Consider the following 27,257-nt stretch of genomic DNA (forward strand, 5'->3'; position numbering starts at 1 on the left):
TGTTCTATGCTGATGATTTGGTGTTGATTGCAGGGAACGAAAGGGAGGCGGAGGTAAGATTTATGAAGTGGAGAGATGGTATGGGGCACAACGGCTTAAGGGTAAATGCAGATAAAACAAAAGTGATGATATATAGGGTTGATGGCAGTACTGTCAAAGACGAGGGAGAATGGCCATGTGCAGTTTGCCGTGAGGGCGTGGGAAGTAATTCCATCCTGTGCGGTGTTTGTGATAAATGGGTGCACAAGTGATGTAGTGGTATCAGAGGTAGACTGCGAGATAATGCTGACTTTATGTGTATGGTGTGTTGGGGAGAGCAGGTGGAGATTGTCAGGCGTGAAAGGATTGAACTTGCTGGTGAATCTCTTGAGTGTGTGTAAGAGTTTTGTTATTTGGGAGACATGTTGTGTACTGGATGTGGGGCTGGAGCTAGGTCTGTGGCTAGGGTGAGAAATGGTTGGAAGAAGTTCAGGGAGCTGTTGCCTCTCCTGACATTGAGAGGACTCTCCTTACGTGCTAAGGGGTCTTTGTATGCAGCATGTGTTAGGAGTGTAATGCTGTATGGTAGTGAGACCTGGGCAGTAAAGGAATAGGATATTCACAGGCTCAGACGTACAGAAATGACAATGATTAGGTGGATGTGTAGTGCGTCCCTGTGTGTAAGGTCTGGGGGGGCTAGGTTTACGATGGAAGAGTTGAGAGGTAGGATGGGACTGGAGTGTATTGGTGTTGCGATGAGGAGAGGTAGATTGAGATGGTTTGGGCATGTGGAGAGGATGGGGGATGATAAATGGGTGGGGAAGGTGAGAAGTGTTTATATTGATGGTGGGGTTATGACGGGTAGGCTAAAAAAGACATGGGACAAGGTCATTAAGTGTGACCTCAGGGTTAAGGGACTGAGCAGGGAGGCTGCAATAGATCGTGCAGCATGGACAGCCGCCATTAGATGACCAAGGCTGACGCATGCAAGTGTGTTGGAGCCTTTAAAAATGAAATGAAATGAAACCCAATTGCCTTTCCACTCCATACCAACTTCTTTGCTATTCTCTCTCTCTCTCTCTCTCTCTCTCTCTCTCTCTCTCTCTCTCTCTCTCTCTCTCTCTCTCTCTCTCTCTCTCTCTCTCTCAGATTAAAGTCATTATTGTCTCCACTCCTCTACTTATCCCCTACCCTTCCCCTTCCCAGAACTGCAGTTATCACCTCACCTACTTGTCAGTGTCTTCACCTGACCCCATCCTTCCATGCTATGACTGACCTGCCACACACACACACACACACACACACACACACACACACACACACACACACACACACACACACACACACACACACTGTGATAAATATAAAATTAGAAACTGGAGAGAATGGCATGAGAGACATTGCAGTGGTATATGTTCCCCCTTAGACAAGGGGACGGAATGACGATGAATACCAGGAGATGCTGTCAGAAATGGTTAGATATCTACAGAAAGTGATTGAGAAAAGCAACAACATAATTCTGATGAGTAATTTCAATTGTAATTACCTATGAGTCTGGGGGAAATAGCAGTCAGATAGATTATATTCTGGTTAGGAGGACTGATAGGAGGTTAGTGAGGGATGTTAAAGTTATAGGAAGTGAGGAGTGTGTGCAGCAGCACAAACTATTGATTTGTGATATGGTGCTTAAAGAACAGGTGATGAAAAAGAGGACTTATGTACCTAGAAGGAAAATATGGAAGCTGAAAAACCAAGTAGTAAGGGATGCCTTCTATAGCGAGTTGAGGAGAGTGGTGGCTGAACAGGGAGCTGTAGACAGGGGCGTTAATGAGCAGTACAGAGCCCTCAAGAACAATTTCTTGAGAGTTACTGATGTAACATGCGGTTGGACAAGAGGACCACCAAGACATAAAGTAACTTGGTGGTGGGATGAGGGTATAGAAGCTGCAGTTAAGGAGAAAAGAAGGCTTTTCCGGGAATGGAACAAGGGTGGTAGCAAAGAGGAATATTTGGCTGCCAAGCGTAGGACTAGAAGAGAGGTATACAGGGCAAAGTCTGAATCACAGAGACTATTATTTGATAACCTAAATCATGGGGAAAGGAAAAATATGATATTTAGGGTAGCAGGTCAAGTGATGAGGGATAATCGGGATATTATAGGTGAGCAGTGTGTGAAAAATGATGAAGGAAGGGTAGTGGTGAACAGTGAGGATATTAAAGATACATGGAGAGAGCATTATAACTGGTTGTTGAATTAGGAGTTTGACTGGGACAGGGAAGGTTTGGAGCCAGCAGGTCCAGTGTCTGGCCCTTGGCCTTTGATTGATACTGCTACTGTGAGTGAGGCAATAGGCAGGATGAGGGTGGGGAAGGCAGCAGGTGTGTCTGGGTTGACTGCCGAAATGCTGAAGGCCTCAGGCGATATAGGGGTGAGTTTAGTCACTGACCTGATAAATAGGACTATTTATGAGTTGTTGTCCCAGATGATTGGCTGAAGAGTGTAATTGTAAATGTGTATAAAGGGAAGGGTGATGCCCTGGAAAGAGGAAATTATAGAGGTATAAAGCTTTTAGATCAGATAATGAAGGTAATGGAGAGAGTTTTAGAAGGTATGATTAGAGAAAGAGTGAATATTGATGAGATGCAGTTTGGGTTTATGCCAGGTAGGGGGACCACTGATGCTAATTTCATTGTTCGACAGCTTCAGGAAAATTATATTGGTAGGAGAAGGGATCTTTATTTTGTTTTTGTTGATTTGGAAAAGGCCTTTGACAGAGTCCCTAGAGAGGTGGTGAAGTGGGCAATGAGAAAGCTTGGCTTGGAGGAGTGGCTGGTTAGGGTGGTTATGGCTATGTATGTGGGTGCTCACACCCAGGTAAGAGTGAATGGTGATTTGAGTGATGAGTTTTCCGTGAATGTTGGTGTGCATCAGGGGTAAGTCTTGAGTCCCATGTTGTTTATCATGGTACTTGAAGCCCTTTCATGTGACTTTAGAAACAGACTTCCGTGGGCGTTGATGTATGCTGATGATTTGGTGTTGATTGCAGAGAAATTGTAAATGTGTATAAAGGGAAGGGTGATGCCCTGGAAAGAGGAAATTATAGAGGTATAAAGCTTTTAGATCAGATAATGAAGGTAATGGAGAGAGTTTTAGAAGGTATGATTAGAGAAAGAGTGAATATTGATGAGATGCAGTTTGGGTTTATGCCAGGTAGGGGGACCACTGATGCTAATTTCATTGTTCGACAGCTTCAGGAAAATTATATTGGTAGGAGAAGGGATCTTTATTTTGTTTTTGTTGATTTGGAAAAGGCCTTTGACAGAGTCCCTAGAGAGGTGGTGAAGTGGGCAATGAGAAAGCTTGGCTTGGAGGAGTGGCTGGTTAGGGTGGTTATGGCTATGTATGTGGGTGCTCACACCCAGGTAAGAGTGAATGGTGATTTGAGTGATGAGTTTTCCGTGAATGTTGGTGTGCATCAGGGGTAAGTCTTGAGTCCCATGTTGTTTATCATGGTACTTGAAGCCCTTTCATGTGACTTTAGAAACAGACTTCCGTGGGCGTTGATGTATGCTGATGATTTGGTGTTGATTGCAGAGAACGAAAGGGAGGCGGAGGAAAGGTTTAGGAAGTGGAGAGATGGTTTGGGGCACAAGGGTTTAAGGGTAAATGCAGATAAAACAAGTGATGATATCTAGGGTTGGTGGCGGTACTGTCAAAGACGAGGGAGAGTGGCCATGTGCAGTTTGCCTCAAGGGCGTGGGAAGTAATTCCGTCTTGTGCGGTGTGTGTGATAAATGGATGCATAAGAGATGTAGTGGTATCAGAGGTAGACTGCGAGATAATGCTGATTTTATGTGTACGGCGTGTCAGGGTGAGCAGGTGGAGATTGTCAGACGTGAAAGGATTGAACTTGCTGGAGAATCTCTTGAGTGTGTGGAAGAGTTTTGTTATTTGGGAGACATGTTCTGTGCTGGAGGTGGGGCTGGAGCTAGCTCTGTGGCTAGGGTGAGAAGTGGTTGGAAGAAGTTCAGAGAGCTCTTGCCTCTCCTGACAAATGAGAGGACTCTCCCTACGTGCTAAGGGGTCTTTGTATGCAGCTTGTGTTAGGAGTGTAATGCTGTATGTTAGTGAGACCTAGGCAGTGAAGGAGGAAGATATTCGCAGGCTCAGACGTACAGAAATGACAAGGATTAGGTGGATGTGCGGTGCGTCCCTGCATCCAAGGCCTGGAGAGGCTGGGTTTAATGGAAGAGTTGAGAGGTAGGATGGGATTGGAGTGTATTGGTGTTGTGATGAGGAGAGGTAGATTGAGATGGATTGGACATGTGGAGAGGATGGGGGATGATAATTGGGTGAGGAAGGTGAGAAGTGTTAATATTGGGGGTGGGGTTATGAGAGGTAGACCGAGAAAGACATGGGACGAGGTCATTACCTGTGACCTCAGCGTTAAGGGACTGAACAGGGAGGCTGCAATGGATTGTGCAGCATGGAAAGCCGCCATTAGGTGACCAAGGCCGACACATGCAAGCATGTTGAAGCCTTAAAAAACGAAAATGAAAGGGGTGAACTGGGAGGAATGGGACTCAGGAGGCAGTGAAGATTCGTGGGGCACTATATTGTTAAATATAGCAGTGAATAATGTAATGACCCAGTGGGTCAAAGAAGAGACAAGATTTAGAGGTGGTGACATGCCAGCAAGACTAGATTTACTGCTGACCAAAGAACCTAATGTAATTGAATCTTTGAATATCTGTGTCCTATGGAAAAAGGCGATCATGTGGTCATTCAGTTCCAGATGATAAAAGGGAATGTGGTGCCAGTACCTGTAGATGAGCTTTATAGGCAGGAAAGATACAGATTTGGGAAAGCAAACTATACACGATTGAGGAAATTTTTCAAAAACGGATCAGAGAAAATTCAGAGAAACAAGAGATACAGAGGAAGTGGGATATCTTTCTAGACCTCTATAATTCAGGAGTGGAAAAATATGTGCCAAGAGTAAGAGGGAATGAAAACAGGAAGAAGGTTTGGTTTAACAGAAGGTATATGATAGCAAAAAAAGAGAGGGACACGGTATGGAACAACTGGAGAAAGAGGGGTAATAATACAACAAAGGAAGAATGCAGAAGAACTAGAAATGAATAGTACAAGAATACATAAAGAGGAAGAAAGGAACTCTGAAAAAGGTATAATTGACAATTGTAAGGAAGAACCCAGATTGTTTTATAGATTTTTTAATGGCAAGTTGAAACAAAAGGAAGAAATCTCCAGACAGAAAGTAGAATGAGAGGTCTATAAAGATGCGGCAATGCAAGCCGAAATAATGAACAAATGTTTCCAATCGGTTTTCACCAAGAAAAGGATTTTGTGGAGGGGGAGGGAGTGACTAGAAATGCAGTGATAAGAGATATAAAAGTGGAAGTGCAGGAAGTATAAAAATTACTGTAACTCAAGATGTGGAGAGGGTGGGGGATTGGAGTCTCGAACCATCACTTAGTGATGGCCAAGGTAAAGCTGCAAAGAAAATGGTTGAGGAGACGAAGGAGAAGACAGGAGGAAACAGCTCCTGTGAGAAGAGTGGAGATTTTGCAAGATAAAGAGAAAATGGCAAGGTATAAGAGCATAGTGGAAGAAAGATTGGGAAGGTATGAGCTAGAGCAGATGGAAGGGGTGGAAGGCGTATGTAAGATATTTACGGAAGAGATAGGCGCACCGTGTGAGGTGGTTTGTGGAGTGAGGAGGAGATGCTACGGTGTGCAAGGGACAGTATGGTGGAATGATGAGGTGAAAAGAGCTGTGGAACAAAAGATGAAGGCACATAGTGAATGGTTAGCGAGTAGAAGTAGGGGAGAAGATGAGAGAGAGAAGAGAGAGAGGTATATGTGAGTAGGAGAAGGGAGGTGAAGAGACTGGTGAAGGAGAGTAAGAAGAAAGAGGATGAAGAGTTTGGGAGGAATCTGAGTGTGAAATGGAGGGAGAATAAGAAATTGTTTTGGAAGGAGGTAAAGAAAGTAAGGCAGTGTGAAAGGGGAAATAGTAGGGGAGTGAAAGATAGGAATAATAGATTATTAGTGGGGAAGAGAGAGAAATTGAGGAGATGGAAGGAGCACTTTGAGGATTTGTAGAATGTAGAGAGTGAGAGCAGTGCTAGTATAAGGGGTTGGGGAATGGCTGGGAGAAGAAGAAATGAGAGGAGGGAGGAAGAGATCAGTAGGACGGAAGTAGTGGAAGCAATGAAGATCAAGCTGGGAAAGGCCCCAGGAATTGATGGAGTGTGTGGTGAAATGCTGAGGTATGGGGGTGAGATTGTTGTGGAGTGGATATGGAAGTTGTGTAGATTGGCTTGGGAAGAGGGAAGGGTTCCAGAGGACTGGAAATCAGGTATAATTGTTCCTTTATATAAAGGAAAAACGGAGAGAGAAGTATGTGGTAACCATAGGGGTATTTGCCTTCTTAGTGTGACTGGTAAAATATATGGTAGAATACTCATTGATAGGGTTAGGCATATGACAGAGGAGCTAGTTGGAGAAGAACAAGGGGGATTTAGGAAGGGAAAAGGGTGTGTAGATCAGATATTTGTTCTAAGATGTTTAGTGGAGAAGTATCTAGAGAAGGGAAAGAAAGCGTATGCTGCCTTCATGGACTTGCAGAAAGCTTATGACAGAATAGATAGGCAAGGTATGTGGAAGGTATTAGGAATATATGGAGTGGAGGGGAAATTGTTGAATGCTGTGAAGAGTATGTACAAAGGAGCTAGGGCTACAGTGTGAGTGGATGGTGAGCTGAGTGAGCTCTTTGAATTCTCAATGTGGGACTGAAACAGGGTTGTGTGATGTCTCCATGGCTGTTTAATATACAGTATGCATAGATGGGGTTGTAATGGAGGTGCAGGGTAGGGCAGTGGATGTGGGGATGGCTCTAATGAATGAGGGTGAGATTTGGAAGATTCTGGTGTTGCTGTTTGCTGATGATACAGTATTGTTGAGCGAAGATGAATGGGAGTTGCAAGGTTTGATGGATGAATTTGGGACAGTGTCTAGCAGGAGGAAGCTGATAGTTAATGTAAACAAACGTAAAGTTATGGCGTTTGAGAGGAATGAAGTCACAGTATATACAGTGAGGTTGGATGCTTAGGATATGGAGAGTGTGAGTGCATTCAAGTACTTGGGTAGCGTGATGAGTAAGGATGGAACTTTGGGAGATGAAGTGCGTGAAAGGGTACAGCAGGGAAGGAAGGTTTTTGATTCACTGAAAGCAGTGATGAGAAATAGGGAGGTGAGTATGGAAGTTAAGAAGTCACTGCATGATAGTATTGTGATCCCTACCCTGACGTATGGAAGCGAGGTGTGGACCTCGCAAGAGGGGAACAAGTCAAGAGTGAGAGCAGTGGAAATGAGTTACTTGAGAGGAGCATGTGGAGTGACATGGAGGGAGAGGTTGACGAATGAAGAAGTGAAGGAATGTTGTGGGGTGGATGTGGATGTGGTTGAGAAGATTAGGAGAAATACACTGAGGTGGTTTGGACATGTAGAGAGAATGGAGAGTGAAAGACTGACTGTGAGGGTGTATGTAGGTGAGGTGGAGAGAGGGAGAGGGAGAAGTAGACCGAGGAAGAGGTGGAGGGATGGAGTTGAGAGGTATATGAGGAAGGGTGGTGTGAGTTGGGGGGAGGGTAGTCAAATGGTGGGTGACAGAGCGACTTGGAGGTGTTTTGCCTGCGGCCACCCTTTGTGGGATTAGGGCGTCGGGCTATAGATAGATAGATTTTTCCCCTAAACCCATCCTGTGATTTGCTATGATCTGTGTAAGAATTAATAAAATTAGGATACGTAGTACATCAGCATGTATACATCGGCCGAAAACATCTGGGACAAAGTGAACTGTGTACGCCAGACTGCTTGAGGCGGAAGAGTAGGGTCATGTAAATACACCAGTGACCCTCATTCCTTTCTCATAATTGCTCGCAGTTTTTTATAGCTTACCCTAACTCAACGTCACTGACACCAATACAGTAAGGTGTTGTTCAGGGCTAGCAGCTATGAAAGTGATAATGGAATACATTATTGTTTGTATCAGTCCTCTCTCTTTCACACATCCACATAAGAGCAAATAAAAAAATTAGCAGTAAATGTACACTAACTCTATCTACTACTACTACTATCTACTGTCAGACGCCTCAATCCCGTTTGGGGTGGCCACAAACAAATCGCCTCCATGTCGTCCTGTCCCCCGCCATTTCACTGCCTTGCTCCCAACTCACACCCCCCTCTCTCATATACCTCTCTACCCCATCCCTCCATCTCATCCTTGGCCTCCCCCTCCCTCTTCCCCCCTCCACCTCACTCACATACACTCTCTTCGTCAGTCTTTCACCCTCCATCCTCTCCACATGGCCAAACCACCTCAGTGTGTTCCTCATAACACTTCCTATCACATCCACATCCACACCACAATGCTCCTTTATATCCTCATTCGTCAGCCTGCCTCTCCATGTGACTCCACAGGCTCTTCTTAAATAACTCATTTCCACTGCTCTCACTCTTGACTTGTGTCCTTCCAACAATGTCCAAGCTTCACTTCCATACATTAGAGTTGGTATCACAATACTGTCATGTAGTAACTTTTTCACTTCCATGCTCACTTCCCTGTTTCTTATCACTGCTTTCAAAGAACCAGCAACCTTTCTTCCCTGCTGTACCCTTTCAAGCACTTCACCCTCCAAACCTCCATCCTTACTCATCACACTACCCAAGTACTTAAACGTACTCACATTTTCCAATTCCTCACCATCCAACCTCGCTGTACATTCACTGACTTCACCTCTCTCAAAGACCATCACTTTACTCTTCCCTACATTCACCTTTAGATTCCGTTTCTTACACACTCTCCCAAACTCATCCACCAAGCCTTGCAGCTCCCCTTCGTCTTCACTCAACAACACAGTATCATCTGCAAACAACAGTACAGGGAGTTTCCAAACACTATCCTCTCTCACCAGGGCCACTCCAACATCCACTACCCTACCTTGTACCTCTTTTATTAACCCATCCATGAACAAATTGAACAACCATGGAGACATGACATATCCCTGTTTCAACCCAACTTTCAAAGAGAAAAATTCACTTAGTTCACCATCCACATGCACTGGAGCCTTAGCACCATCATACATACTCTTCACAGCATTCAACAACTTTCCATCTACTCCATATATTCTTAATACTTTCCACAATCCTTGTCTATCCACCCTGCCATACGCTTTCTCCAAATCCATGAAAGCCACATACAACTTCTTTCCCTTCTCTAGAAACTTTTCCACTAAAGATCTAAGAATGAATATCTGATCTACACAACCTCTTCCCTTCCTAAAGTCTCCCTGTTCTTCTCCAACTAATTCCTCTGTTCTTTCTCTAACTCTGTCAGTAAGTATTCTACCATACACCTTTCCTATTATACTAAGAAGACAAATGCCCCTATGATTACCACACACTTCTTTTTCCCCTTTTCCTTTGTACAAGGGAATTATTATACCTGACTTTGAATCCTCCGGGACTCTACCTTCCCCCCAGGCTAATCTGCACATCTTACACATCCATCCTACTACTATCTCTCCCCCGTGCTTCAGCATTTCACCACACACTCCAATTCCTGGGGCTTTCCCCAATTTAACTTTCTTCATTGCTTCCACAACTTCTATCCTACTAATTTCTTCCTGTCTTCTCACCTCCCCCCTTCTCCCAGCCATTCCCCAGCCACTTATACTCGCATTACTTCCATCCTGTATGTTCAACAATTCCTTAATGTGTTCTCTCCATCTGCTCACTTTTTCTCCCTTCTCCACTAGTAATTTACCATTTTTATCTTTCACTCCCCTGCTAACCTCACTTCCACCCTGTCTTACTTTCTTCACCTCTTTCCAGAACATTTTTTTACAGTCCCTCCACTTAACACTCAGATTCCTTCCAAATTCCTCATCCACTCTCTTCTTACTCTCTCTTACTAATCTTTTCACATCTCTCTTTCTTTATACATATAACTCTCTCATCCGCCTCTCAACTTCTTCCATGCCCCTATTTCTCATCCATTCATTGTATGCTTTCTTCTTTTGTGCCACAGCCTGTCTCACCTCTTCAGTCCACCACGCTGTTCCTTGCACCCCCCTCCGTCTTCTCTTCCTCCCACACACCACATCACATGCTGCATATATTTCTTCTGTAAATATCCTGCACACACCTTCCACGTCCCTCATCTGCTCCAATTCATATTTGCCCAATCGTTCCTCCACTTCTCTCTTATACTCTGCCTTTTTCTCATCCTCTTGTAACCTTTCCACTCTCCTAGCAACTACTCCTTCCTCTCGTTTTTTCCTTCTCCTATTTCTCCATCTTACTTGTATCCTAATTCTGGCCACCACCAAGTAGTGGTCAGAAAGTCCACTCCCCCAACCTCTATAAGCTCTTGCATCCATTACACATCTTCGCATCCTTTCATCCACACACACATAATCAATCATTGCTTTCCTTTCATTCAGTTCACCGCTCACCCTTCTCATCACTCGCCATGTATACCTGTGGATCATTTTATGCCTGAAGAGGGTATTGGCTATCACCAACCCCCTCCCAGCACAAATGTCCACTAACGCACTGCCATTCTCATCTATCGCAGCAGGCACACCCCACTCACCAACTATTCCATCCACCTTCACATTCCCTACTTTACCATTCATATCACCGATCAAAAACACTCTCTCATTCCTTCCAAACTTTCCCATGCACACTTCCACATTTGTCCAGAACTCTTCTCTCACTCTGCTAGCACGATCTCGCATTGGCGCATACACACACACAATCGCCCACATTTGTATTCCAACTTTCAACTTTACCCACACAATCCTTGACCCAACTGATCCATACTGTCTTATGCTCTTCTTCCATCTTTTACTCACAACTATACATACTCCTTCCTTTGCCCTCTCATTCTCACCTACTCCTGCACATATACCCCATCCATACTCCCATTCTCTCACACTTTCTTCTCTCCATTTTGTTTCAGTCATTCCACATACATCCACTTTTGCACCCTCAAGCACCTGGACAATCTCTCTCTCTTTCACCTCATCATTCGCTCCTCTTACATTCCACGTAGCCATTACCAAGTCCTTTGCCAGATCCTGGGTCATCATCGATTGGTCAGTCCTTGTCCGAGGCTTCTTGTTTGTTTATTAAGTTAGTTGTTTTCCAGGGAGGGGCACCAACCCTCCACCAACCCTATTAGTCGCCTTTTACGACAAGCAGGGATACTGGGGGAGTATTCTTGAAAAACCTCCCTACCCCCGGGGGCACAAATAACTGTGCTCAGTCGGTCCGAAATATATTGAGAAGAGTGATACCGAACGAAGAATGTGGAAATGAATGCTGACCTACGAGAACATGTAGGATGAAAGAGTAATTTTTTTCTGATTAGCAAATATATTTGTTCTATATCATCTCTTAAAATTGTAAAACTAATAATCTTTCGTGTAAGCATACAGCCTAAAGACCTTACCAATTCAGTTCTTATTCCTCTACTTTGTCTTCTGTATTTTTCTCATTATTTTGAGGGTGGTAAATTATGTTCTCTTGCTGAAAGAATCTATCTATCTATCTATCTATAGCCCGACGCCCTAATCCTGCAAAGGGTGGCCGCAGACAAAACGCCTCCAAGTCACTCTGTCACCCACCATTTGACTACCCTCCCCCCAACTCACCCCCCCCTCCCTCATATACCTCTCTACTCCATCCCTCCACCTCATCCTCAGTCTACCCCTCCCTCTCCCTCCCTCCACCTCACCTACATACACCCTCTTAGTCAGTCTTTCATTCTCCATTCTCTTCACTTGTCCAAACCACCTCAGTGTATTTCTCCTAATCTTCTCAACCACATCCACATCCACATCCACATCCACATTCCTTCACTTCTTCATTCACCAACCTGTCCCTCCAAGTCACTCCACATGCTCCTCTCAAGTAACTCATTTCCACTGCTCTCACCCTTGACTTGTTCCCCTCTTGCAAGGTCCATGCCTCGCTTCCATACGTCAGGGTAGGGATCACAATACTATCATGCAGTGACTTCTTAACTTCCATACTCACCTCCCTATTTCTCATCACTGTTTTCAGTGAACCAACAACCTTCCTTCCCTGCTGTACCCTTTCACGCACTTCATCCCCCAAAATTCCATCTTTACGCATCACACTACCCAAGTACTTGAATGCATTCACATTCTCCATATCCTCACCATCCAACCTCACTGCACACTATGTGACTTCATTCCTCTCAAACACCATAACTTTACTTTTATTTACATTAACTTTCAGATTCCTCCTCCAACATTCTGTCCCAAATTCATTCACCAAATCTTGCAACTCCCATTCATCTTCACTCAACAATACTGTATCATCAGCAAACAGCAACACCAGAAGCTTCCAAATCTCACCCTCATTCATTAGAGCCACCCCCGCATCCACTGCCCTCCCTTGCACCTCCTTTACAACCCCATCCATGTATATATTAAACAGCCATGGAGACATCACACAACCCTGTTCCAGTCCCACATTGAGACCAAAGAACTCACTCAGCTCACCATCCACTCACACCGTAGCCCTAGCTCCCTCGTACGTACTCTTCACAGCACTCAACAATTTCCCCTCCACTCCATATATTCTTAATACCTTCCACATACTTTGCCTATCTATTCTGTCATAGGCTTTCTCCAAGTCCATGAAGGCAGCATACACTTTCTTTCCCTTCTCTAGATACTTCTCCACTAAACATCTTAGAACAAATATCTGATCTACAAACTCTTTTCCCTTCCTAAATCCCCCTTGTTCTTCTCCAACTAGCTCCTCTGTCATATGCCTAACCCTATCAATGAGTATTCTACCATATATTTTACCAGTCACACTAAGAAGGCAAATACCCCTATGGATACCACATACTTCTCTCTACCCTTTTGCTTTGTATAAAGGAACAATTATACCTGATTTCCAGTCCTCTGGAACCCTTCCCTCTTCCCAAGCCAGTCTACACAACTTCCATATCCACTCCACAACAATCTCACCCCCATACCTAAGCATTTCACCATACACTCCATCAATTCCTGGGGCCTTTCCCAACTTAATCTTCTTCCTCCCTCCTCTCATCTCTTCTTCTCCCAGCCATTCCCCAACCACTTATACTCGCACTGCTGTCACTCTCTACATTCGACAAATCCTCAAAGTGCTCTTTCCATCTCCTCAATTTCTCTCTCTTCTCAACCAACAATCTATTAATCCTATCTTTCACTCCCCTACTATTTCCCCTTTCACACTGCCTTACTTTCTTTACCTCCTTCCAAAACAATTTCTTACTCTCCCTCCATTTCACACTCAGATTCCTCCCAAACTCTTCATCCACTTTCTTCTTACTCTCCTTCACCAGTCTCTTAACTTCCCTTCTACTTCTCACATATACCTCTCTCTTCTCTCTCTCATCTTCTCCCCTACCTCTACTCGCTAACCATTCACTATATGTCTTCTTCTTTTGTTCCACAGCTTATTTCATCTCATCATTCCACCATGCTGTCCCTTGCATCTGAAAGAAACTTACTCAAAATTAGGGAGCATGTAACATAAGCATGTAAACATCGGCGAATACATCTGGAGTGAAGAGAACACCTGACTGATGGGGTGGTAGAGTAGGGTCATGTACACACACCAGTGACCTTCGTTCCCTTCCCGTAATTGTTCGCAGTTTTTTATAATGCCCTATCTCAACGTCATTGACACCGAAACAGTGAAGTGTTGTTCAAGGCCGGCAGCTATGAAGGGGTTAATGGAATACTGTATGAAAAATTCAAAATGGGCACGGTGCATAGCGCTGCACTCGCTTGCCGAGAGAAAACGAACTAACCCCTCTCTGGTAAACAAATTTTCAAGCGCTTCTCAGTTAAGTCCACGTCTCTCCTCTCCTCACAGCCTCACTGTATGTGAGGATATTTTCGCAGCCCTTCACCCTTTTGTATTGTTTCGCCATGCCTCCCAAGCGCCCTGCATCATCTCCAGCATTGATGGAGCCCGCTGCAAAGATGCAGCATCACCGTACTCTAATTCTGGAAAAGAAATTGGAATTTATAAGAGCCCATGAGGAGGGGCAGGGAGTCTCGGAGATTGGGCGTGCTTCAGGCCTTTCTGTTTCCACCACTAGGACTGTGACGATGAAAAAGGAGACGTACAAGAATATGGCCACCTCCTTCTCAACAATTGTATACAGGTATTGCTTACTTCTTAATAGGGGGGGTGAAGTTTAGGTGGGGGTCCGAGGGGGTCCTAGGACGCATCCCCCCATTTATATGTATATTTCAATGGGGAAAATCGTTCCAATATACGAAATTTCGAATTACGAAAGTTTTTTTTGGTCCCCATCCCTTTCATATATGAAGGACTCGCTGTATGCATACATATATATATATATATATATATGAGATGGAGGGATGGGGTGGAGAGATATATGAGAGAGGGGGGTGTGAGTTGGGAGCAGGGCAGTGAAATGGCGGGGGACAGGGCGACTTGGAGGCGATTTGTTTGTGGCCACCCCAAACGGGATTGAGGCGTCTGGCAATAGATATATATATATATATATATATATATATATACACTCAATCCTTGTAAATCGCGTGTTTATAAATCACAGATTTGTAAATCACGGCTAAGTGGCTGTCAGACTGCCGGCACCCTTAAATTGCTGTTAAGTCACGAAAATAGCAGATCTAGGCACCGAAGTGGGCCTTTTCCGAGGAGAATCATAAACCGTGGCATTCAATTTGAAAATCACGATCCAACAACCAATCACCACCCGTCCCTGGTGGCAAGTGTGCATACTAATGCTGCAGAGTTAATGAGAAACATCAGGAACTCATCACCCACTATTTTGCCCGGGTAAGGGCAGAAGCTGAGCCTGAACCACAGCCTGGCCCTTCACACACTGAGGACGTGGATGACGTAGCATCTGTCATCTCTGAGGCAGATTTCGAGGGCTTCCTGTGGGAGGCAGAGGAGCTGAAGAAGGGAGAACAGCATGAGGGAGCACCCCCACCTCATGCTGAGAGGTTCTAAGTTCTTCCCAACACCACCCCACTCCATTCACTTGAGCAATATCATCATAGGATTAAGGTGAGATCCCTTAACATTGCTTATTTCTATTAAATATGCACTGAATATTCCTAAATTTGTATGTTTGTGTTTGATGGTGCCTAGAGAGGTGTAAGTAGGGTGCTGTGGGGGGTGGTTGGCCAAAGTCCAGACCCAAATTCATTTTTCACATGAGAGTTATTATTTATAAACCGCGGAATTTGTAAATTGCGGCAGTGGTCCAGACCCAAACTGCCGCGATTTACGAGGATTGAGTGTATATATATATATATATATATATATATATATATATATATATATATATACATATACAGTCACCACTCATATAACGTACAAATACTGTACCCAGAAGGTCCCACTTTATGAGAATTCCATGTTATAGGGCCATATGTTTACATGTTTAAGGGTTTCATGGTACCCACGGCAGCCCAAATTTCACCTTTTGGGACAATTTTCGGGGATTTATCCCATGACATTTACCTGCCTAATAATGGCTTTATTACATACAAGCACTGGAGGATTCCTCATCTTGAATGGATGATATTGTGGATTTGCTGGGGGCACGGAGAGTGGGGTTCTAAAGCAGGGCAGGACTCCTACTAGTCCCCAGCATGGTCCTCTTGCTTACCCAGTTCCACAAAGTCCTCATCTAGGGAAGAAGGTAAATCTTGTGTACCTACAACCCTCTGTTGCAACCCTTCTGCCTCCTGCGCAAACCCCTCAGTGTCAAGAGAACCCACAGAAATAGCATCCTCCTATGGCTCTTGCTGCTCTGGCATCTGTTGAGAACGAAAGCACTGGGTGAGCAGAGTGTGGTGGCGTTGTATATTCTCGCCTTAGGTCTTCATACAGTCACGTTACATTCAACACAGTGTCCAGCATATCAGCCTTCCGAACCTCATCCACTTCATGTGCCATGATGGCTTCCTTGAGTGCTTCTGCACCAGCCAAGATACTATTGATGCAAGCCATGGTCATAACTGGTGCTGTGGTTCATGCCTCAGCCTGATCCCCCTGCTCCTCTGCCTCACGATGTTCCCTGTCCAGCTCGGCGATGTGTTGCATTAATCACACACAGGATATGTGCAGCCAGAGCGCGGGGAGAGAGTAGGCTCAACCGGGGCAGGAATGCTCAGTGAACCATGACAACACCCCATGCAGACACTTGACAGCCATACATCACAGGGTGATGAGACCTGCGCTATCACTGGCTGCGTTATGTCTGTTCCCAACGTGTTATGACCCTATTTTTCCGCGGTATGACTGTTAGGATCATAATTTGAGTCCTCTGGCTGCGTAATCTCTATTGTTGAAATGTAGAACAGTGTCCAAAAAAATGGGCAGCTTTTTCCACCTGCGTTATGACTATCATTCTTGCATTGTGACTAATTTTGGCATCAAATTTTGCCTTCCATGTTATGCGAGTTTCGCCCTAAAGGATCGCGTGTCATGTCAGCGGTGACTGGATTATCAACCCAATAATCCTTTATCTACCCAAATGAACTCTGCCTGAGTCTCATGGCACAAAATGAAACAAATGCTTTTCAAAACATAAAACTATCATTGCAGACATACAGCATAAACAATAATGTAATAATAATATTTATAATAATCTTTGCCAGATGCCTCAAGCTCATAAGGGGTGGCCACAAACAAAATGCCTCCATGTTGCCCTGTCTAATGCCATTTCACTGCCCTGCTCCCAGTTCACCCCCCCCTCTCTCATACACCTCTCCACTCCATCCCTCCATCTCATTCTTGGCCTCCCCCTCCCTCTCCCCCCCTCCACCTCACTCACATACACTCTCCTCATTAGCTTCTCACTCTCCATCCTCTCCATGTGACCAAACCACCTCAATGTATTTCTCTTAATGCTTTACATCACATCCACATCCACACCATAACGCATCTTCACTTCCTCATCTGTCAGTCTATCTCTCCACGAAACTTTACATGTTCCTCTCAAATAACTCATTTCCACTGCTCTCACTCTTGACTTGCATCTTTCCAACAAGGTCCAAGCTTTACTTCCATATGTTACAGTTGGTATCACAATACTGTCATACAGCAACTTTTTTACTTCCATACTCACTTCCCTGTTCCTTATCACTGCTTTCAAAGAACCAGCAATCTTTCTTCCCTGTTGTACCCTTTCAAGTACTTCATCCTCTAAACTTCCATCCTTAATAATCACAATACCCAAGAACTTAAACACACTCACATTTTCCATTTCCTCCTCGTCCAGCCTCACTGTACATTCAGTGGCTTCATTTCTCTCGAAGGCCATAACTTTACATGTTTAGATTCTGTCTCTTAAACACTCTCCAAAATTTATTCACCAAGCCTTGCACCTCCCCTTCATCTTCACTTAACAATACAGTATCATTTGCAAACAACAGTACAGGGAATTTCCAAACACTGCCCTCTCCCATTGGTGTTGCTCCAACATCCACTGCCCTACCTAGTACCTCTTTTATAACCCCATCCATATACAGAATGAACAACCATGGGAACATGACATCCCTGTTTCAATCCAACATTCAGTTAGAAAATTCACTAAGTTCACTATCCACATGCACTGCAGCCTTAGTCCCCTCATACATACTCTTCACAGCATTCAACAACTTCCCATTAACTCCACATATTTTTAACAATTTCCACATTCCTTGTCTATCCACCCTGTCATCATCACCATCATAATAATAATAACACAGAATAATAGTATTATTACCCCAATAATCCACTACCCACCAATTATTGAACTCTGCCTGCATCTTGTGGCACAAAATGAAATACTGTAGATGCTTTTTAAAACATAAAGTAACATTTTAATACAGCATACACAATAATGTAATAATCTATCTATCTATTGCCAGATGCCTCAATCCTGTTTGGGGTGGCCACAAACAAATCGCCTCCACGTCGTCCTGTCCCCCCCATTTCACTGCCCTGCTCCCAACTCACACCCCCCTCTCTCATATACCTCTCCACCCCATCCCTCCATCTCATCCTCGGCCTCCCCCTCCCTCTTCCCCCCTCCACCTCACTCACATACACTCTCTTCATCAGTCTTTCACCCTCCATCCTCTCCACATGGCCAAACCACCTCAGTGTGTTCCTCATAACGCTTCCTATCACATCCACATCCACACCACAACGCTCCTTTATATCCTCATTCATCAGCCTGTCACTCCATGTGACTCCACAGGCTCCTCTTAAATAACTCATTTCCACTGGAAATAATAGTATTATTACCCACACAAAGGTACTGAAGGATTCTGGGTAGGAAAAGTTAGAAAACTCCATACATGATGTTGCCTACTGAATCAGAAGATGTGGTAAACTCCATCCCACATTCATACTGGCTAGCACAGCGGCAGCTGAGGTGCAAGGAACTTTAATGAGGGTCCCATTTTCTCTATAACTCCTCCCTCTGCACCATTTTTCTCCATGCACCACCACGGGCAACTATTCAGAATGCGTGGTTTACCTCCTCTCACGTTTCTATTAGCTGACAGTCTACCCACCTGGCCAGCAACACACAAAGAAGAATGTTCTCCCCACCTCTCACTATCCCCTCACTGAGTGCAGGGTCAAACGGGATGTTGGTAGGTTTAGACTTGCCAATTTCGCTCAGCTATGCTCTGTGTCGAGAAGGCTGATGCGAAAGTTATTTTCATATGGTTTTCGACCATACATACAGTGCTATAATTGACTTTCATCCAAGCCTACATGATACAGGAAGGGTGAAAACTGGCATATACCACATAATAAGTCTGTTGTAGTTAGTACTTTTCTTTCCGGTGAGATTATATGGATTGTGAATAATTATTCTAGTAAGGTGCATGACATATATTCCAAGAATAAAAGTGGAGAATCAATGGGATTTATCATAAATGGCACTGGGCACTCCACTCATAATGCTTACAGGGATTGCTTACTTAGGAATGCTAAAGCGGTGTGTGGTGTGGTAAGAGTAACAACAAAGAAGAGAGGTATGGCATGGTGGGATGAAGAGGTTAAGAAAGCAATGGAGGAAAAGAAGTAGTGGCTAGAGTGATTACAGGACAGAGGTTCAATTGAAATAAGAACTGAATATACTGAGTGCAAGAAGCAAGCAAACAGACTGGTGAAGAGGAATAAGAAGGAGGTAAATGAAGATCTAGGAAGAAAAATGATTGCAAATTACTCTGAAAATAGGAAGATATTCTGGAAAGAAGTGCAGAAATGTGGAACAGACAGCAGAAAGAAATGTGAAAATGTGGAGGATGTAAGTGGTAGATTATTAACCCATGGGGATGACTTGAGGACCAGACAGAAAGAAAATATTGAAAGCCTGATGAATGGAAATGGAGAGAGCAAAGCAACTGTTAACATGACTGATTTTGGGGGTGTACAGAGAAGGAATGCAGTGCCAGGAAACGTGATACTTGCACAGGTGAAGAACGCTGTGAGGCAGTTGAAAAATGGGAAAGAAGCTGGGGTTGATGAGGTGTATGCAGAGAGGATTAAGTATAGTGGAGGGAGCGGAATGAAGTGCTTGTTGGAGATATGTAAGGCATGGATGAGTGAAACTGTGCCAGCAGAGTGGAAAAAGGCTGTGATTGTACCCCTGTACAAAAATACAGGTGAGCGAAGTGAGTGCAAGAATTATCGTGGCATAAGTTTGTTGAGTGTTGTAGGGAAGGTATATGGAATAAAATGTACACAGGAAGTAAGAGATATATCAGAAGTCCTAGTGAGTGATGACCAGGGTGGCTTTAGGAGTGACAGAGGATGTGAGCATCAAATATCTGCAGTGGAGAAGGCTTGTGAGAAGGACTATATGGTGTTTATGGCAGTTGTGGATCTGGAAATAGCATACAAAAAGGTAGACAGAGAAGGATTATGGAAGGTTCTGCGCATGTATGATGTAGATAGTAAGCTGCTACATGCCGTCAAGAGTTTTTATGGTGGTAGTGAGGCATGTGTAGGGGGTAAATAGGCATCTACAGTAGGATCTTACCAATAACGTCTAATTGGTGCTAGAAAAATGCCGTTATTAGCCTACACGTTATTTGTGTAACATTAAAATACTTGTATAAAGGGTTTATTAGTGCAACCACCCCAAGACTTTTACCCACTTTTCCCATTTGAAGCCCTCCTAACACTTCTTTTTTTAGTTGAAATAGTAAGATTAGTTATGAAATTGTCATGAGTAATATAGAACTCACCTTAAAGGAGTTAATAAGGTGTTTGGTGTGATGATTGTTTCGAGGCTTGCGCATGGAGGCTACTGCGGCATATCCCCTGACCCCTCGCTGGCCTCATCCCCACTCCTACCTCTCGTGCTAGGGTCACCCAATTCTGTCAACATTTCATCAAACCCCACAAAGTCAAAATCTTCAGGAAAGTCCCCAGTGTCATCAATGTCATCATCTACTCAACCCCTCTCTGTTGTTCTGCCTCAGCTGGCCGGCATTGTGAAAGAAAATGAGTGATGAGTGACATGGCGGGCATTCACTGGGTCGTGATACTGTTTCTGGTATTTTCTTGAAGTTTGAGTTACAAGTCCAATAAATAGTCATTAACTCTGATGGCCGTTCTCTCTTTGTCTCAGCAGACTTGAGTTGTAGCAGGAGTGCTGACCAGGCGTGTTTAACAGTTGCCAATGTTGTATTATTCCAGGCATTGACAAAGAAATTTACAGCCTGTCGAATGTTATATTTCTTCCAGAATGCTGCAACAGTCATTATGGTGAGGGTTGCAGGTATGCCAGGTGGAGCAGGTGAGTCAGTTGGGGCTGTGGAGGTGGAGGGAGAGGCTGCTGGTGAGTCAGGTGGGGCAGTGGAGGTGAAGGGGACAGTGGTGGGTGAGTCAGGAGAGGTGGTGAGAGGAGCATCCTCCATCTCCTCCTGGCTACTGCTCACATTTTCTATGATTTCCTTCATTTCTGCTTGTTTGTCTGTTTCATTCCTCATCTTGTTATGGACATATTTGTAGTAGAACAACTTGACATTTGCGAAATAACCATTATTCAAGTGAATCCAAACGCAATTATAGAAATTGGGTATCTATTCTAACTTACCATTATTGCTGAAAACATTACTGTCGAAGTTGTTCTTGGCGAGATCCTACTGTAAGTGAAACGTTCACGATCAATATGGGCGTGCGACGTGGATGTGTGATGTCCCCATGGTTGTTCAATATATATATGGATGGGGTGATGACAGAAATAAAAATACAAGTAATGGAGAGGGAGATGGCATTGGTAATGAATGGTGATGGATGGAATATCTCAAATTTGTTGTATGCTGATGATGCAGTGCTACTTGCAAATACCAAACAAGAACTTGGTAGACTAGTGCAGAGTTTTGCTGATGTCTGTGAGTGTCGTGCCTTGAGAGTAAATGTAGAAAAGAGTAAAGTGATGGTAAGCAAGAGTGAAGATGACTCCCACTGTGATGTTACAGTGAATGGAGAGAGACTGGAATTGGTGAGAGAATTCAAATACCTGGGTACAGTGATAGAAAAGAGAGGAAAATATGCAAAAGAAGTTGAAAGTAGAGTGACACAAGGAAGGAAAGTAGCTGGTGCTATGAAGGCTTTGATAAGAAACAGAGGCTTGAGTGTTGCAGCTGCGAGAGGCTTCCATGAAGGAATGTTAGTGTCAACGTTAACATATGGATGTGAGACTATGGTGTGGCATGAAAATGAAAAGTCAAGAGTAAGAGCAGTTGAGATGGGACTCCTGAGATATGTATGTGGCATACAGTGTGGATAGGATATGAAATAATATGATTCGTGAGATGCAGAGTGGGGAAGTCCGTGGACACCAGAACCAAAGAACGTGCACAGTGATGGTATGATCACGTGGAGAGAGTGGATAACAATGGAGTGGTGAAAAAGGTGTATCTAAGTGAATCTGAAGGAGGAAGGAGGCAAGGTGGGCCGAGGAGAAGGTGGAGGGATATGGTGGATGAGTGTAAAAGGAAGAGAGGTATGGAAGTCGATGTGACTAGGGGACTGGTAAGAGATCGAGCTGGCTGGGTGAATGCTGTGAGAAGAAGTGCATGATCTGGGATTTGGCACCCCTTATAAACCCATTCCGGCTGATTTTTCACCAATGACCCCCCCCAATCCTGACCAGACAGCAGAAAAAAACTCTGCTTTTTATGACAAACATTGAAAAATACCAAAAAAAGTGCTCAAATGAGCTTAGAAGTGAGCTATACAGGTGACCAGGTGACCCTTTAAACACGTGGTACAATGTTTTCTGGAGCTGCGCTGCGGCTGTCACGTTTTCTATGGTAGCGGTAACTATTGCAAACCACTCAGAATAGGTAAATATTTATTCATTTGGTGTGAATATATATGTAGTACAAGAATACAATGGTTTTCAAACAATAATATAGGCAATATAAGTGTTGTTTCACTCATCGAACACATCAACATACTGCACCTTCCTTAACGACATTACCTCCTCATCACTTCTGCTCGTTTCTTCCTCCAGCCCCAAGTAATCTTTGTCCTCCTCATCGTCATCGATTGGGGAATCACTCTCGCCTGTGAAGGCATCAAGGGCGGCTTGAATTTCGTTGTTGGACTGACCGGTTTTTACTGACCAGGCCACTGCTAACAGGTGACATGCTGAGACAATGGCGCACAGGGGTCACGTGGGGTCGGGGAATGTCCCTACCAAAAATCACCCGTGAAACTTGAAAAATGTGCAAATGACAGACCTCGCAATTGCAAAACGTACTGGTACACTGATGGGTGTCAGTGTGACAAAAAGTTGTAATATACCCATACGCTGATGGGAAGCGGCGGGTTAACGTGACAAAGTTCGGACTGACTCTATCCGATATGTTTATGTGAAGCTACAGAATGTGGTGAAAGCTTTTTTGGCATATCAGATAGAGCCAGGATTACAGAGGCTTGAATGATGAGTGAATGGAAACGTGGCCCATATGACTGGGCAAACTTGGGCTGTCTGGACGTTGCTACTCCTCACCCAGCCCTAGGGTGGGAAAGGAGGTTCAGACGATGATGATGATGATGATGATGATGATGATGATGATGATGATGATGATGGTGATATACCCAATGAATACATACATACATAATGTTATGGTAAGGATCAGAAACACACAATGGCATGGTTAGGTTATTAGAACGTGATGAAAAAGGTGCAGTTAGGCAGAAACACACACCTTAGAGACCTGAGATGGGCTTGAAGTAATGGGTTATAGGGCTAGGGAGAGAGAGAGAGAGAGAGAGAGAGAGAGAGAGAGAGAGAGAGAGAGAATCCCTTCTGACAGGAGCACAGAGGCCAAACTCACCTGCGTGGCCTTTGTGTAAACACTGTCAATGCAAATTATAAGAGGGCGAGATATGCTTATGTTTCGTGTACCAGTACTTCCTCTTTTAATATTTTTTTTTTAATAACCTTTAGATGTGATTCAAAAATGAATAAATGAGAGAGAGATAGGAGTAACAGGAGGAGAAGAGGGATTAGGAGGGAGAAAGCAGGAAGAGGAAAAGTTGGAGAAAAATAGAGGTACTTCATCACAATCATCACGATCTCTTCTCTTGGACGAACGTTGCTCGAGACACATTGGAGTGTGCAAATTGTGATCCAGACCTTCTGAAGACTGTCATTGCTGGAGATGAGACTTGGGTGTATGGGTACGACCCAGAAACCAAGTACAGTTGTTCCAGTGGAAGCATGCAGGGTCGCCTTGGTCACAAAAAGCACAACGGGTCAGCAGCAAGGTGAAATGCACTCATGTGCTGAGAGCTTTCTTCGACTACCATGGTGTGCATCACCAGACGGTCAGACTATCAACAAACATTACTACCTTGACGTTATCAGTCATCTTTGGAATGCAGTTCAGTGGAAGAGACCTTTGGAATGGGGAATGTCGGAAGCTGCACCATGACAATGTCCCTGCCCATTCTTCTCAACTGATTCAGGAATTTTCCTCATGCACAATGTCCCACAGGTCCGACAGGCTCCCTACTCATCAGATATGGCTCCATGCAACTTTTGGTCATTCCCCATGCTCAAAACTCCCCTGAAGGGTTCCCGATTTGAGTCGAGAGAAGAGATCATGATGAATGTGACGAAGCACCTGCTGGCGATGCTGAAAACCGACTCTGAAAAATGCGTCAGGCGGTGGAAAGAACCCTGGGCTACGTGTGTCAAGTCAAAAGGAGCCTACTTTGAATGGGGATTGTTATTCTAGCAAAAACAGGTTAGCTATTAATTTTTTCAGAGCCTAAGGTCAGAAACTTTCTGAACAGACCTCATATGCATACCCACTGGATATCTGGGTACATCCGTACTGCACCATCATTGTCGGCAGAAACTAGCTCACGCATATGCACGATAATAGCAGGAGTGCAGATTTTCATCTTGTAGTGATAAAAATTGCCATAACCACGTGTGCATTAAACAAAGGATCACTGTATGTGCCAGAGGGTTGCTGTTAGTGAGACGCTAAAAGCTGCAGATGCAAGGGGCAACAATGGTCATGAAGGCAAAATTTGTGACTGGGTGGTGAGCAGATACAAGACAAGCCTAAGAATGGTTGTTAGGTAAAGCAGGAGACAACCCAAACGGGATGCATCCTACTCACTACTCTCTTGGATAGTCAAGATAGTAGCTCATATGATTGTCAACAGTGGCTGTAGTAGCTGATTGCTGGAGAGGTGTCAAAAGTTAACAATTAACCCTACCAGCAGGGGTACTCTAGAGTGGTATAAAGGATGTGGCCAGAAAGGACGAAGTGCTACCTACATATGGCTGATCTTCTCACACTCCTTTCAGATTCTTGGTAATCTTCATTTTTTAGACTTTGATGAAACCTTTGCGACTGCAATTGAGAAGAAAGGCTTGCAATAGACTAACACAAATTCAAATTTAACAAACTGCCCTTACTGCATTGGAAGCCAAATAGAACATGTGGCTTTACTGGAATAATTTTTGTGCTTTACAGAACTAAACTGAAAATATGAGTATGGAGCTGTGAAACATCAGGCCCATGAGCATACACTGCATATTTCATTGTACTGAACACTGGTAAGAAGAATGAGAACATTAACATCAGCATCACGAAAAAAGAAAGAAAAAGAAGATATTTTCCCCATTTGGAAATGTAATATTCACAATTTGGGATATATTACATTTCCAACAACCTAAGAACTTTCACAATACCTGGCAGGCAGGAAGCAATTAAAGATACTCTATAGGACCACAACTAAGCCACCATGATCAGCATCATCCCATTCAATATCCCCACCCAAGATGGGGTGCTGTAGAATTCAGGAAACAAAGTAATAGTAAAAGAGAACTATCAACATCATACCAGGGAAATGGACAACACAGTCACTCTCACATCCTTCAAGCCTTCAGCTCCAACTGAACAATCATGGAGATATCACACTTCCTTGCCGCACTAACTACTACTACCAAACCAATAACTTTGATATCAATTATGCTCCTACAATGCTTCACTGTCACCTTTTAAACTCTTTAACCCCTCAATAGCCATCAGTGTCAAGCAACACTTTACAGTAAATGTGCCAGTGATGTTGAATTAGCGCAAGCTATAGAAAACTGCGAACAATCATGGGAGGGGAATGAAGGTCACTAGTATGTTTACCCACAACCCTACTCTGCCATTTCAAACATTCAAGTGGTCACTTTTTCTCAGATATTTTCGCCCATATGTTTACATGCTAATGGCACAAACACAGTGAATTTTATATCTTCCGTGAATCAAAGTGAATCGCAGGATGGGTTTAGGAAGCTAAAAAACGCATTCCCAGGAGTACCAGACAATTTTCTTCACATCTGTAAGAAAAAGAAATCGATTTTAGAACTCTGAAAAAATGGTCCCAGGGCCGGCCAGGTGAGTCCACAAATTTCTGAACCCATGGCCATTGAGGGGTTAAGGCAACCATCAGTTTTTCATCCACACCACACATGCTTATACATAAAGTTTTCCGTATTCCCTTTCTATTCACTTTGTCATAGACTTTTTCCATGTTTATTGTACATTGAAGTCTTTCTTATGTGCTTTCTCCACTACCTACCTTACAGCAAATATCCACATATACCATGCCAATTCTATACATCCAGCCTGTTTATCTCTCACTAGATATTTTGATATTTATTCTACTTTCTCTTTCTTTATGTTCTTTTATACAGTATATCTTTACTTCACCACTCAGAAGACTTAGCCAACAATAGGATTGCTCACTTAGATTAGTTTTATACAGAAGCACAGTTAGTCTTCATCCATTCCACTGATATGATTCCACTCATTCAGACCTCTTTCCACTACATTTTATCACTTCTGCAGAGTATATAACTCATCAACACCTGCTGCCTTGCCATTATCTAAACTCTTTGCAGCATTGTTCATTTCTGCTTTATGGATAAAATAAATTATGCCTCTCTGCAAGTGTTTGCTGTGTAGGGTAAAATTGGTGACAGGCAGTCTCAGATTAACTCTTTCAAGGTACAGGGGTCTGAGAATATGCTCCTACTGTTAAGACTCCAGAGTACTTGGTGAGTAAATGATCAGCCTATGCCCCTGGTGGCAATGCATGGTTGAAAACCCATTCTTATGGTTCGTACACATGTGCACAAGGCAAGGCTTTCTCTAAAAGGGGCTTGTACATGTCAGACAACCAGGACTGCATTAGTTATTTAGGCACATTAGTCACATCATAAGTTAACATACATTCTAAAAAACAAAATACATAATCTTACTCTTCAAAAAGAAAAGAGAAACTACTTCCAAAGCTGACAACATTGAAGAGGCAGCCCGGTGGCAGACTCTTGAGGAAAAGTAGGAGAGTGCTGCGTGCACTCTGAATTTTATCTCCTTGCATGCTTCCTGTAAAGGAAAGAAAATTATGTAAGAAAGAGGGAAGCTGGTATGAGCCACTGAGCCCCACACCGTCCACCACTATGGACAGCTGTTACAAAAAGGCAAAAGTTCTACAAAGTAATAATAATCATCATCATCATCATAATTATCAGGACCTCCTTTCCCACCCTAGTACACCAGGAAACCATTTACTACACTGGATGGTATTCATGTAACCAAATTATAGCAGTT

The 27,257-nt window shown here is 43.7% G+C and overlaps 1 protein-coding gene across 1 annotated transcript in view; it reads right to left on the minus strand.

Moving 5' to 3' along the window:
• The window catches only part of LOC145417842 (von Willebrand factor A domain-containing protein 5A-like), a 756,527-nt gene that overhangs the window by 346,946 nt on the left and 382,324 nt on the right, over window positions 1-27,257 (minus strand). The window contains exon 8 of the mRNA XM_080286463.1: window positions 26,906-27,032. Coding sequence (XP_080142589.1) covers window positions 26,906-27,032 — 127 coding nt within the window. The remainder of the gene's footprint in view (window positions 1-26,905; window positions 27,033-27,257) is intronic.

Source organism: Coenobita brevimanus, chromosome 111, assembly GCF_032717465.1.
Source record: "Coenobita brevimanus isolate Jiangsu-jjx chromosome 111, ASM3271746v2, whole genome shotgun sequence".
NCBI classification, from domain to species: Eukaryota; Metazoa; Arthropoda; class Malacostraca; order Decapoda; family Coenobitidae; genus Coenobita; species Coenobita brevimanus.